The following is a 15,082-nucleotide window of genomic DNA, read 5'->3' as shown; positions in this document are numbered from 1 at the left end:
CAAGCATATGGAATGCTTTAGATTCTTTTGGAAGAGAGTTGGGAGCATGAGTGAGAGGTGTCTCTAAGGAATCCTCTGTTATACCCTCTGTCATCAGGAGTTAAGCAGGCCAAAAGTGTTTATGAAGAGAATTCGGGTGTTTACGGTAGAAAGGGGAATTTAGTATTGCATAAAAATCAATAGACATCCATTTATATTTATACTACTTTGGCATTTTTGCCCCTGAAATATTTTAGTGATATAGTAAAGCAGTGATATGACACAGTCATGATAAGTTTCCATCATTTAGCTGCATTGTGAGGAATAAGGCACAAAAAATGGTAATATCCTATTGGTTTATTACCTACAGTCAGTTGTTTCATCTATATTTCTTGTAGCTGACTCTTTAAGGAAACTTTTTATTTTCTTCAGAAATAATATTTTATACTATAGTATTGCATAGTAGGACTAAAAAAAGCGAGAGGGGCTCCACAAATCGAAATACTGATCTGATATCTGTGCTTCTTGATATAACATTTTACTATTAAAAATAATTAAAAGTATGTAATTTGATTTTAACAGTTTTGTTGAGATATAATTTACATAACATAAACTGTACCCATTTAAATTGTACAGTTCAGTTGTTTTCAGTGTATTTACAAGTTGTGCAGCCATCACTGTTGTCATCACCCCAAAATATAATTTGATTTTTAAACTCTTGAGTAAGGAAACCCTACTCAAAATGGAAGTTTTTCTTAAAAAACTAAGATTCTTTTACAGAGTTTCTGTTGGGATTATGAAAAAACTCTGGAAATGGATAATGGTGGTGGTTGCACAACATTTTGAATGTACTTAATGCCAGTGAATTGTATGCTTGAATATGGTTAAAATGGTAAATCTTATATCATGTACGTTTTATCACAATAAAAATTAATATCCATTTATATGAAATCAGAATTGGTGGCTTAACTTTAAAAGTTTTTGGAAATTTCAGCCTAAGCCATGCAAGGCTCTAAAAATTTTTTTCAAACATGTTGTATTCAGTACCCTGTGATAAACCATAATGGAAAAGAATATGAAAAAGTATATATATGTATAACCGAATCACTTTGCTGTACAGCAGAAATTAACACAACATTGTAAATCAACTATACTTTAGTAAAATTTTAAAAATTATAACATGGATATTCTTATAAGTTAAAAAATCACATTATTAATTTTCACAGACTGAAAAACAGACATTAAAGTTGTAAGTATTTTAAAAGAAATTTCAACAGAATTAAATGAAGACGTAAAGGTAATTGGCTTTTCTTTAATTTTGTTTGCAAGATGGCAAACAATGCAGAACCATTTATCTAAAGGGGAAGAAGTAAATATAACACACACACACTGTAATATAAAGATATCTTTTTACAGATATATAAAAGTCTCTGGAAGGAGACACAGACACAGCAATGTTGGTTGTTTTGGGCAGGAGAACTGGGTGGCTGGGGTTCATGGGAGGGAGGGATATTTTCCATTATGTGAATGTATTACCTATTGAAACATTTCAAATGAAAAATTTATTATCCTGATCCAAGTCTCAGAATCAACATGACTGTGTTCCTTCATACTGTGCTTTGTTACAGAAGATTGTATTAAAATTGAGATTGGGTTGAAAATGAGCTACATTGCTTAAGAAGTTGTTTTCTTTCTAGGAATTGATTATGGATTAAGTTTACCACTTGGGGAAGACTATGAACGGAAGAAACATAAACTGAAAGAAGAATTGCGGCAAGATTACAGACGCTATCTTACTCAGGTATTGAGTTCTACTAACTAGTTTTATGCTTCAGAATTTACCTCCTAAATTTGTTTTCCTAAGGTTTTAGTCATATGCATTAATTTTTAGGTTTTTAATGGTATCTAGCAATGGATATTGTAGCAAAAGTTAAGTGACACATATACACATACACATTGATAGAGGAAAAAAACGGTGCTGAGAACTGGTGCCATGGAATAACAGACTCTTGACCTTTTAAGTAGGGCAGTGGGTTCCAATTGTAAATGAGATTGTAAATTCTTTTTGTTCATGTTTTGTGTAAAGTTGTCATGGTTTAAAATAGCCTAGTTATGATTTCCTACTACTCTCCTCTGCTCAGCCATGTATTAAAATGACATGTGGAGTTCTAGTTGCTAATTATTTTCCTATGAGCTAAGCTTATAAAACTTCCTTCAGCATATTTCCTTAACCACCAGTCTTTGCTTTATAGTTTAATCTATTTACTTTATAGTTTAATCCATTTGCTTAGTGGAACTCTTGTTTTAAGTATATTTTGTTAAATTATATAATAACTAAACTAATGATTTATTGTAAGTTTTTTTTATTTTTAAACATCTTTATTGGAGTATAATTGCTTTACAGTGATGTGTTAGTTTCTGCTTTATAACAAAGTGAATCAGCTGCACATGTACATATATCCCCATATCTCCTCCCTCTTGTGTCTCCCTCCCACCCTCCCTATTCCACCCCTCTAGGTGGTCACAAAGCACTGAGCTGATCTCCCTGTGCTATGCGGCTGCTTCCCACTAGCTATCTATTTTACATTTGGTAGTGTGTATATGTCCATGCCACTTATTGTAAGTTTTAAAATGCAATTTACTTACTAGGTTATAAATGTATCTAAACAGTCAGGATGTTTCTAGTCATCCCTAGATATTCTTTAGTTTTTTCTACTTGATAATGTTTATTCCAAATGTATAAATGGTCTCTTATTTATTCTGATTTGTACATAGAGAGAAAGGACTTTGAATACATTTTACCAATGGTTTGTTTTCCTTGACTTTAGGGTATTACACAAGCAAAAAGAAAGGTAGGGCTGCCTGCAAAATGCTGTCCTTTAATTTTTTTGTTTTGTTTTGTTTTAGATCTAGTAGCTTGTAATCATTTGCATTTATGATATTGTTGTACTCAAACTAATAAGAAAAATAGCTTCATTTGTGATTCAGAGACTTTTGAATGGCACCATTTTGGTTTCTTGCTTTTAGCAAAATGACACTCTGTACATTATAAGTTTCTATTAATACAATCAAGTATTCTTTTTGATTCCTGCTTTGCATTTGTTTTTATTGCTTTCTTATGCATCTTTTAGAAATACTCAGCAGCTATTGTAAGTCCCTTTGTTTTCAGCATGCTAGTTTTTGTTCTTCAAAATAATTATAATTGTGCTAATCACATTAAGATTAATAAAATAATGGAATATTCAAGATGTTCTCAGATATTTTTGAACTGTGTGCTGTCAGTCTGTATTACTCAATATTTTTGCACCCAAACTTGTGGATTACATTTGTAAATTTATATTGGAAAACAAAGAAAACGTTTTATAAAACTTTTTAAAATGAATCTTACACATCCATTCATCATACAACCAACACTTTTTAAACACTTATGAAGATAAATCTGGTATGAATCCTGTCTTCAAGGGGCTTAGCCTCTAGTTGTAGAGATACATTCATACAATTCAGAAAGTGATAACTCTTAACAAGACAGATAAAATGATCAGGAAAGGGCTCAAGGTGTTATTTTGTAAGACATTATAGGATAGGTAGAATTTGGATATTCTAGAGGAGAGGAAGCTTTTCAGATGGAGAGTAGTAGAATGAAGAAGGACTTGGAGGGCAGACTTCAGTTGTGTATGCATGAGACATATTAGCTTTACCAGCCTGACTGAGTTACAGTAGATTTTTTTTTTTGGAGAGTAGTAAGATATAATGATGTAGATAGATAGAATAGGATAGATTAGAAGGCAGTAGATTTTTAACTTGATATGTATGATAGTTGTGAACCATTATATCTGCTTGAGCAGCTTGTGAGGAGCTTGATAAATTTCCTTTTGGATAGTTAGTTCTTCATGTTAGACACTCTTATTGTCTTAAATTACTGCTACAGATTTTTAAAAAAAATATTTATTTATTTATTTGGCTGAGCTGGGTCTTAGTTGCAGCATGCGGGATCTTCGTTGTGGCATGCTAACTCTTAGTTGTGGCATGTGGGATCTAGTTCCCTGACCAGGGATTGAACCCAGGCCCCCTGCACTGGGAGCGTGGAGTCTTAGCCACTGGACCAGCAGGGAAGTCCCAGATTTTTGACTGATCTCCTTGCACTGATTTTCAGTCCATTCTCCATGCTACTTTCCGGAATGATCCTGATCTTACCGATTTAAATACTTCAGTGTCTCCTCACTGCCTTCAGGATAAAAATCCAAATTCCTTAGCTGTGACACATGAAGTCTTTCATGTTCCAGCCTGCCTCCCTGGCCTTGTGCCTCATTATCCTCTCCTCTTCCCTACTGCTACTTATTGGGTGGAGTTTTCCTCTGATAGCTACTGTTTTCACTTGTGGGTTTTTCATTACTTTATAGGTACAAGATTTTAAAAAAGAATGGCAGTGGGAGGTATAAGAAGAAATTGCCTTTATGAAAGAGAAGAATCAAAGAGCACAAATCTTTAAATTCAAAGGGATGTGAAGGAGTTTTTGGTTTTGGATTATTAAGAATATGGTTGTGGTAGAGGAACAATCGTTTGTTAATATGACAAAGACAATTTTTGGTTGACATCTGAGAAGGCGGGAGTGGAGAGGAAAGCAAGGGAAAAAGAAAATTACATAGGACATGGGGAGGTGGCTGCAGTGGCTTCCTTGACCCCTGGAATATGTACAGTTTACAAGTCCCATTCTTTCTGGATTTCTTGTGGCTTCCACACTTGTGGTTTGCATGGATATTTAAATTAAAAAGTAATCAAATCTTAAAATTTTGCCAAGAAGAGCCACTAAAACGAACAATTAACTACCATCTTCTTTCCAGTTTTTAGAATAAAAGACACTTGACCGTCTAACAACACACAAAGAACATATTCTCAGGAGAAGTTTTTAAACTGAATCAGTAAATTTATATTTCTAGCCCAGACCTCTCTCCTGAACCTCCAACTCTTCTAGTTGGTTGCCTATTTGACATTTTCACTTAGAAATCTAGTATCTTATGTTGAACATGTCTAAAAGGGAACTCCAGATTTCCAGTTTTCCCACTCCCATTCCCTAGAAGCGTGTAATACCTGTAGCTTATTCTTTTTGCTTTTTTATTTTTTTGGTCATAGTACTTACCACCTTCTAACATACCATATAATTACTCTTCATTATGTTTATTATTTCTTGTCAATTTCCCCTGCTGGAATGTAAGCTTCAGGAAGGCAAAGATCTTTTGTTTTGTTCACTGATGAGTCCCAGATGTATTAAACAGTTTAGACATATTAGGCACTCAGTATTTACTAAATGAATGAGTGAATGATTAAAATTCAGCTTTTTGAAAAACTCACTGTATTGTCCTTATTATTAATTTTTTTCATTTTATTGAAAAGTACAAACATCATCCTGGACCCATGTTGGGAGTGGGGAATTGCCTAATGAAGGAGTAAGGATGCAGTATCTCTGTATTCCCAAGACTGGAACTCTGAATGTGTTTTTTGGTACATGTGTAACTCTACAAAATGGCTAGGTTTACAGTGTACTTTGGTATATAGGGATCAAACTGACGCAGGGATCTAGTCATGTGTCATATTGTTTCCTTGACAAAAAAGCTTAGAATTTTGTATTACCAACTTTCAGATTAGCTTTTGTAGCACAACTTATTTGTAAATTCAGATTTAACAAAACCTTATTAATCAGTTTTATTAATTACTTTGTTCCTGTAATGTTTTGAATGTAACTCTATTGTAGTACATTATATTGTAGTTATTTGTTTCCGTGTTTGTTTCTTCAACTGAATTTTAAATCTCTTAAGTATAGGGAACATATGCTTATGGTTGTCTCCCTACTACCTATAAAAGTAACTGGAAGGTATTAGATGGTCAATAATTGCTTGTTTTATGAATAAATAAAAGACATGAAATTAGGTTAATAAGTATTGATTGATTTAATCCTCATAACCTAGTGATGTAGGTGCCATTATTCCTGTTCTACAAAGAAACGGAGGCAGAGAAGTTAAGTAACTTATCCAGATTATATGCCTACTAAGGAACAGTACCAGAAAGTTGGTGGTTGTGTGTATTTTTTACAAATCCCTTGTGTTTGTTTTACAGTGTTCAAAGAGATTTTACATTTCTTTATCCTCCTTGATCCTATACCAGCTTTGGTAAGGCAGAGCAGATGCCATTCTCATTTTACAGAAGAAGAAAGTCTGGGTCAGGGAGGTTAAGTGACTTGCTCAGTGTTGCACAACTGAGAAATGCTGGGGCTGGTCCTAGAGCCCAGGTCTTTGGATTCCTAGTCTGATGCTCTGTCTGCCACACTGTGTTACCTAAATGCTTAATGAGCAAGAATGGAGAGGCACATAGAGAAATAATGTTTGTAGTTTATGTCTTCTGGCATTTAAATAGAGATCCACTAATGTAACTATAGGGAAATTAGAAAATTCTCTTTTTTTCTAATTACTTTTGGTATAGGCTCTATACATTTATAGTTTCTATTTTCATCTCCATTTCATTCTGTTGGTCTGTATAATGTAATAATTTAGAATATAGAATGTAAAGACATTTATGAAACATTTTATAAAGGCAATTAGGTAATATTTTTTTTTTAATATGTACATATACAGAAAAATTTTCTATCCACGAGTGAAACAGATCCATCTACTCTGGGAGTTTCTCTTCCTATTGGTGAGAGGTTATCTGCCAAGGTAGGTGGATAGGAGTAGTAATTGTTGGTAGCAGTTTTATGAGGCATCAAAATCATGAAAGAACATACTCTTGATTTAAATGCAAACAAGATCACATCATATCCTGTACTTGATTTTTTCAAAATCTGTGGAGTCTCTAGTGCTGTTTAAACAAGGTTTTTTGAATGTTAAATTTGTAACCATGTAATATGATATATTTCTTTAATATAATGATTAGTTGAATATTCAGAATTTGGTTTTTTTCAGCATTGGTTTCTAAGCTATAAAGTTCATGGTATATGACACAATTATCAGTGAGATGAGCGGATGAGAGAGTATACTGAGCTTTTATGTAGGTGACATCTGGGGCTATTTAAATGTGTGTTCCCATCACAAATACATGTACAAAATCTGAACAGGGTTCAGTAGTGATTAAGCACTGTACACCTCTTGTAGAGACTCAAATTCCCAAGCTAGATGAGAGTCATGACACAGTATGTAAGACAAATGGACAGTTAAGTTTCAAAAGACAGCCTCGCTCTTTTAATACTTTTTTTTTTAGATTGTGCTGTTTCAATGATGTTGAAGGTATTAGGGCTTAAGAACATTTACTAATGCAACATGTTTGTATTTCAACAGAACATTTACGTTATAATATTTTACCTTTTTATGTTTAAAATATAACAAGGACCTTTCCTTAAACTTGGGAAAGAAATGGTTAGAAGCAGGTCTTTCAGGAGTAGGGTGGGGGACTGGAGGCAAGAGATGTCCCTGAGAAGGAAAGTAGGACAGTAACCTGGTCAGATCTTGGAAACATGCTAATGATAGACCTCCTGGCAAACACATTCATATACTTACTAGTGGGAGAGATTTATTTACGAATGCTTTTGGCGGAGTGCACCTGGATTGTCTAGGATTGATGTTGGTAAACAAACCTAGAATTCAGGGACTTACAGGGCATGGCTCCTAGGAAGGTATCATCTAAGCCAAGTAACTACTGGCGTATAAAATGGAGGTGTTTCATAATCAGAGCCGCTCCCTTAGTATTAGAGACCTCATGTGCTAATCTGGACTTAAGCATGTAGTAAATCTTATTTTAATGTGGCAAGAATGGACGTGGGGAATTGCATTGGTGGTCTCGGACCTCTTCCTGCTTCTCCTGTGCCTTACAGCTACTTCTGTTCTTGAAAATATTAGTAAAGCTTGATTCTGGGTAAGATCTCTGATTTGTATGAGTCTGATTTGACATTAGGTACTTTTTCCTGATGTTGAAGTTAACGTTGCCTTTTGGTTTTCTATTTGAAGGAAAGGTTGAAACTTGAACGCAACAAAGAATACAATCAATTTCTCAGGGATGAGGAAGAATGCACGGAAAAGTTCAGACAGGTAGAAAAGAGTACTGAGGTAGGTTTTGCTTTTAAAGTAAATCTTTAACACCACAGGTTGAATATTTGTCCTTACTTGAAAATATTTTTATATTATTAGACATTTCACTTAGTTTTCATAAAAATATTTAAAAAGTTAAGCCAAATTGAACCAAACACAGGACATTTAAATTTTGAATTTTGTAAATGGTTTTATCTCATATTGAAGAACTTACCCTACTTTTTAACTTCATAGAAGAGATTTAATTTTAGAGATTGGTTTTAAGTGACGTTGTTTATTTTTTATTTTTAAATGATTTTTTTATATTGATAATTTCTAGCTATGTGTGTGTGTGTCTGTGTGTGTGTGTATATATATATATTTTTTTTTTTTTTTTTTTTTAAACCCAAATTTTAAGGGTGGTTGATGTTACTGGGGCCAAAAAAATTTAATACCTTCTGTATTCTTTGTGTTGAGAAGGAATTTAATGTGAAATATTTTGAAGCAATATTTAACTGCCAAAATATGCCTAATATCTCCCTGGCATAGTTTATCCTCTCTTTTTGTAGCCATCTATCCATATTACTGTTACCTATTTATTTGGTATTTATTAAGTTTTATTAAAGGATAACACTTCCTTGAAGGTATTTTTCCTAAAGATAAGATGTTTCTTATGGGTGATTAAGCTTTAGAGTTGAGACAGTAAATAGATTAAGATCATTTGAGAGTTTAATTGCTTTTTAAGAAATAGCATCTCTTTAAGATCTTTTTCTTCTTTTTTTCTTTTTTAATTGGCCAGCACAAGAATCAAAGAAGTAAAAAACCTATTAGTCAGGTTAAACCTGATTTACCTTCACAAATGCAGTCATCTTGGGAAAATTCAGAGGGTCCTAGGAAAGATGTCTTAACTCCTTCAGAGGCATATGAAGAGCTTCTAAACCAAAGACGACTAGAAGAAGACAGATACCGAAAACTAGATGATGAAATTGAATTAAGGAATAATAGAAGAGTCATTAAAAAAACTAATGAAGAAGTGGCCATTTCCAATAAAAAACATCAGAGGTTTGTCAGCAAGACTGACATTCCAGATAGAAGATTTCACAGGTTTAATGAGGATCGTGCTTTTGATAAACAGTATTATAGACCAGGCCAAGATCCTGAAGTAAGTGAAGAAATGGACGACAGGTTTAGATATGAAAGTGATTTTGATAGAAGACTTTTGAGAGTGTATACAAATGACAGGTATTTACAACTTCATTTTTATCTTCTTTATTTGCTTAATATTATTCTTGTTACTTTTTATCATTATGTTAAGGAGACACAGTTTCATTTGATTTACATGATGCTTCAGTTTTAAGTTACGCCATAATTTTATGTGCCACTGTAGGAACAAAGAAAACAACCCAAGATGGGGAGAAAGGGGCCCCATTAAAAAGCTGGGACACTGAAAGACTACAACCTTTATATAAACTTAAATGGGAAATAGACTTTCCCACAGAAAAGGACAGAAAAAAAACTTCCACTGTCAACCTTGGCACTGAGTGGAGGGAGTAAAAAGGAACTTCCCTGAGAATTTGAACTGTAAGCCAGTACTGATTCAGGTTTTCAGTCTGAATTCATGCTGCCAGTATTGTACAAAACAACTCTGAGGCGAGAATTCAGAGTTATCTCATATCCATAGTGCCCCTAGGTGACTGGCAGGAGAAAAATAACTTCTCCCTGCAATACTTGACTTAACAACCAGGTCCAAGGCTCTCCTGGTTTCAGATGTTAAAATGTGGGGGAAAAAAGACACCTTAAAAAGGATGAAATACAGTTTATTCCTTTAATATTTCTATGTTCTAAGTACCTTTATCAACTTTTTTTAAGTTACTTATTGAATGTTTATTTTAGTGATATGGCACTAAGGTTTTTTGATCAGATTTTTAGATGCTTTTCAGTTCCTTTGCATGTTGTTTCTATGACACTATTTGTAATTTATTAATTGCTGCAGTGGGGTCTTATTAAGTCATTTGTCTTAATACTTAAAACTTGCTATATTTTAATCTAACTTTTGATTTGGAGATAAAAATATGGTAGGATCTGATATTTTCATTGACTAGTTAACCTGTAGGGATTAAATGTAAATGTTGAGCAGTTCATGGGACCTGTTTCATTCATTAGTCCAAATAGATTATTTTTGTAGTATTTTAGAAAATTTTCTGAGACATAATGCTACATGTTCATTATTCTAATTATTAAATACTCATACAAAGCCTTTTCAGTTCTTTGTCATCTGCTCTTTATTCTTTAGTTATTACATCCTGCTTATCCAATCTTTTTAATATTCACCCTGATTTAGGTAATTTGACTGAAGGATTAGAATTTTGTAATGCCAATTATAGTTTATCTCTGATTTGAATCTAATTGTACTTCAGAAAATGTTCTGAATTCTGTAATGTGTTATATTTGAAAATGTTTGTATCTGGAGGTAGTCAAAGGCTACCTGAACTACAAGAAGTTTCAGTTAGGGAAATACAGATATTCTTGGACTCTTGGTACTGCCTTATTTGTACATGAGAACTTTTTTTTTCTTATGGTGTCAGTTTACCTTTAGAGTATAATGTAATGCGTATCTTTTAAGTTTGGAATTTCAGAAAACTTATGATGGTTGTTGCTTTGTTTGTAATATATTTTAATCTATTATTTTTGTAATTACACCCTGTGATAATTTTATACATGAACTAACAAATCAATTTCAGCCTAATTATTTGAGAACAATCTTATTTTCTTATGTATCCCATGAACGAAATGAACTGTTTCCATATATAATCTTCCCCAAGTAGTAGTTTAAGAATAGATTAAATATGTAGATGAGTGAGAATAATTCCTGTTATACATTTTAATGTTTTTACAATATTTCTTAAAAATGTAAATCATTATTATACATCTTGTTAATGTGTAAACTCTTACGTCTCTAACTGTAAGGTTTTTCACATATGTCTCCATGGCAGGTGAGGTTAAAGTTGGATTTCTATATTTCAGATTTGGAGATTTCTAAAAGAAAAGATTTCACATTGAACGTTAATTAGATTTATTTAGCAGGCAGAGTGGTTGCTAGGAAAAATGACTCTACTTGTTAGTGAAATTTTTGAGACTAAAGAAATGTGTAACTTCATTTGATCTCTTTTTTTAAAAAAATTTAATTAATTAATTAATTATTTAAAAATTTTTGGCTGTGTTAGGTCTTCGTTTCTGTGCGAGGGCTTTCTCTAGTTGCGGCGAGCGGGGGCCACTTTTCATTGCGGTGCGCGGGCCTCTCACTGTCGTGGCCTCTCTTGTTGCGGAGCACAGGCTCCAGACACGCAGGCTCAGTAGTTTTGGCTCACGGGCCCAGTTGCTCCGTGGCATGTGGGATCCTCCCAGACCAGGGCTCGAACCTGTGTCCCCTGCACTGGCAGGCAGACTCTCAACCACTGCGCCACCAGGGAAGCTCCATTTGATCTCTTGATTTAACTATTTATTCTTAAAACAGTTGTTCCTTGGTATCCAAGGGGGATCGATTCCAGGACCCCTCACGGGTATCAAAATTTTTGGATGCTCAAGTCCCTTATGTAAACTGGTGTAGTGTTTGCGTGTAATCTATGCACATCCTCCCTTATGCTTTAAATCATCTCTAGTTTACTTATAATATCTAATCTAATATAAATGCTGTGTAAATAGTTGTGCTATATATTGATAAGTAGTTACCTGTGTGCAGGAAATTCAAGTTTTGCCTTTTGGAGCTTTCTGGAATTTTTCCCCCCAAATGTTTTCTATCCAAGATTGGTTGACTCCACGGATGCAGAACCTACAGATACGGAGGGCTGACTATATACTGAGAAGTACAAAATTTTTCTTCATTCTTCTAAATTTCCCGTGTTCTCTTTTTTCCTTCTAATAGTCAACATGCGATAAATTCCAGTTTTGATTTTTAGTAATTTTTGATTTTTAGGTTTTTGGTCTCAGTTCTTTTCTAATTACCCTATAAACTTTTCCATATATCATTATGTATTTATTAATGAAATATTTTCCCCACTTTTGGAAGGATAAAGCCCAGGAATGATTTTACTTTTCTAAACTAATCATTAATCACTGGCAAGTGTTTTAAAATAGTTAACAAAATGGTTAGCACTTAGCTCAACCGTTGCATTCTGTGTGTGTGTGTGTGTGTGTGTGTGTGTGCGCGCGCGCGTGCCTGTGTGTATTGTTTGATACATATTTACCAATTTAAGTAAATTTATAATGTTTTAGGAGCTTTCTAAAGTTGAATATAATAGTGTATCTTATAATACTTTGAAATTTATATGCTTTTAAAAAAGATAGTCATCCTAGTCTTTATTATTTAACTTGAGCTGTAGAAGTTAATATATAACCTTATGTTTTACTTTATAACCAATGTTAATGAGTAAAAGAAATATTTAGCCTTAAAGAATGCTGTTTTTTAAATTTTTTATGTGATTAATGCAGTTAGCACTTCCAGTCTGTTTTACTCTTGATATTTGTTAGTTTGTAATCTTGCTAGTTATGTAACAAAATTCTGAAATTCCGCTCCATCTGTAATTAGAATCTGAGGTAGAATTAGAATCTGACTCAATAGATTTGAGTGCTCGCTTACTTAGTGTAGGACATTCTAAGAAGTGTGCATGCTTAATATGTAAGGTATAAATGAGGAGAAATAGCTTATTAGAACATGAGTTATTTGACTTGGTATTACTTTTTTTCTTGTAGTAGTTACTTTTCATTTATACTTGGAAGGACCATTTTTATATTAATTATTTTCCGCACTTTAAAGATGGGGTAAATATTAGAAAAACAGTTATTGAATTAAAGTAAATATAAAAATTGGGAAAGAACAGAAAACAATGAGAAAAATGGTGACCAACATTTAACAGCTCAGTAGTTTTCTTTTAATTTCTATAGTTGAGAGTACCCCTAATAGCAGAATTCATTCACATTAGAGAAATTTTTACTATGAAACCAGGTGATGTAACCATTATGAATTAGATGATTTCTTTTAAGTAAGGAGGAATTTGATTCTTTCTCCCTGTAAGTTGTGTCAGGACTAACAGATGGTAAATAGTTTATTTTTATAATATGTCATTCTTGATAGCATAAACATTGTAAATTTACTTCTGAAGTAGTTTTTTTGATTCTGTGGTTTATTAATGAAAAAGATACATTACTGTCATTTAGGAGTTGTTCATTCACATTTAAATTAGCTGAAAATACCTGTGGTTTTAAACAACTTGCTTTTCTTCTGTAAGAGTTATTTTTTTAAAGATAAACTTGTGTTAATTTAAAAAATTAATTAATTAATTAATTTAAAAATTTTTGGCTGCGTTGTGTCTTCGTTGCTGTGCGCGGGCTTTCTCTAGTTGCGGCGAGCGGGGGCTCCTCTTTGTTGCGGTGCGCGGGCTTCTCATTACGGTGGCTTCCTTTGTTGCAGAGCACGGGCTCTAGGCGCGCAGGCTTCAGTAGTTGTGGCTCGCGGACTCTAGACCGCAGGCTCAGTAGTTGTGGCACACGGGCCTAGTTGCTCCGCGGCATGTGGGATCTTCCTGGACCAGGGCTCGAACCCATGTGCCCTGCATTGGCAGGCGGATGCTTAATCACTGCACCGCCAGGGAAGTCCCTTGTGTTAATTTTTAGAGTAAACTTGCCTTCTAGCCTATACTTGGTTTCTTTGGGCATTGAGATTTGAACCTAATTAACTAGAATTACTGACCCATTTCTTCAAGGAAATAGAAAAAGCTTTTTCCATTTAACATAGCTTTAACTTTTATTTTGTTGGTAGGATGGTGAAACTATTTTACAATTATTTTACTCCCTCAGTCAAATCTGATTTGCTATGTGAAAGGAAATAAATTCTTCCTTTTATGAGGTCTGTCCCTTTCTGAAAAAACTTTCCTAACATGTGCCAAAATTCTGGACTCCCTGAAGGAAAGCAGGTGTTCAGCATAAACTCTATTGCTTGTACCAACAGTTTAGGCACAGTGGGTCACTCTTATCAGTTCTGAGAATGGTGGACTCCTCCCAAAATCTGTGTTCTCAGGTGCCAGCTAAGGGCCAGTCTTGCAAACAGGGCTTTCTAAGGGTAAGCAATCTCAGGCATGCTCTGTTTACTCTTTTCTACACGTGTGTATTTATATAGATGCAGTATAAATAAATCTGGTTGCCTGGCATTGTTAATTACAAATTTGAATTTAAGTTTATATTTACCTGTTCATTAAGTGGTAGAAATAAGGAATGACACTAAACTGATGTGTCAGTTTAAAAGAGAGATTTGAGCACTTAGGCTTTAGATATAAAATCAGCTGTGTTTTGATAAATTAAATAAGTTTGAAATTCTTTTTTGAAAGGGATTGGGGAGGATTCTGTTTTAGATATGGATAAAAAATGGAAGCCATTTATCTGTCATGCCACAGGTCATACATTATTAAGGTTACAGTTCTGGGTAGTCTTTTCTCCACAGGTGATATTGACAATATATGATAGAAACAAAGAGAGGGTTTTATATGCTGGCTCTGTGGAGAGTGATAAGTTCCTTTTCCTCTAAAAATTGCTGTTTTTCTTAACGTGATAATCAGATTCACCTAAAATATTGAACAATACTGTAACAACCATATTTCTTACCAGTGGTCCTCATGAGAGACAATATAGTTTGTTAACTCAACAGCTATGCAAAGAAATATGACTTATGAAATGCTCATTTTCATGGGTGCTGATAAATGTTGGTGTGAAAAGTCATGTTGGTTTCTCTGATATGAGAAGTTAAACTTTCCATGTTTGCCAAGTGGAAAAAATATTAATTGAAAAACATTTAAAAGTTATTTTCTGAAACGCATTCTTAAGAAAATAAAAGAAATTCTAATCTTTCTTTTTGTTGTTCATGACCTTGTAAATAAAGTGAACTAATTTTCAACCCATGTTTACAATGTTCTGTATTCACCTGTTGCTAATATTTAGTATTTCATGTGATTTACAGTGTTAGCAAATGTTGTGGCTTGCTACATTTGATTTGATTTAATGGT

General features: G+C 33.7%; 1 protein-coding gene across 4 annotated transcripts in view; it reads left to right on the top strand.

Annotated features, from left to right (window-relative positions):
- CSPP1 (centrosome and spindle pole associated protein 1) overlaps positions 1-15,082 on the top strand; it is a 121,089-nt gene that overhangs the window by 23,208 nt on the left and 82,799 nt on the right. For 3 of the 4 annotated variants that reach the window (XM_036830410.1, XM_036830411.1, XM_036830412.1), the window contains exons 4-8: positions 1,677-1,780; positions 2,808-2,831; positions 6,606-6,686; positions 7,971-8,069; positions 8,830-9,272. In XM_036830410.1, the coding sequence (XP_036686305.1) occupies positions 1,677-1,780; positions 2,808-2,831; positions 6,606-6,686; positions 7,971-8,069; positions 8,830-9,272 (751 nt within the window). The remainder of the gene's footprint in view (positions 1-1,676; positions 1,781-2,807; positions 2,832-6,605; positions 6,687-7,970; positions 8,070-8,829; positions 9,273-15,082) is intronic. The other variant, XM_036830414.1, reaches the window with a different exon arrangement.

This window comes from Balaenoptera musculus, chromosome 17, assembly GCF_009873245.2.
Source record: "Balaenoptera musculus isolate JJ_BM4_2016_0621 chromosome 17, mBalMus1.pri.v3, whole genome shotgun sequence".
Classification (NCBI taxonomy): domain Eukaryota; kingdom Metazoa; phylum Chordata; class Mammalia; order Artiodactyla; family Balaenopteridae; genus Balaenoptera; species Balaenoptera musculus.
The sequence above is the reverse complement of the archived record's forward strand: the minus strand, read 5'-3'. Positions and strand labels throughout refer to the sequence as shown.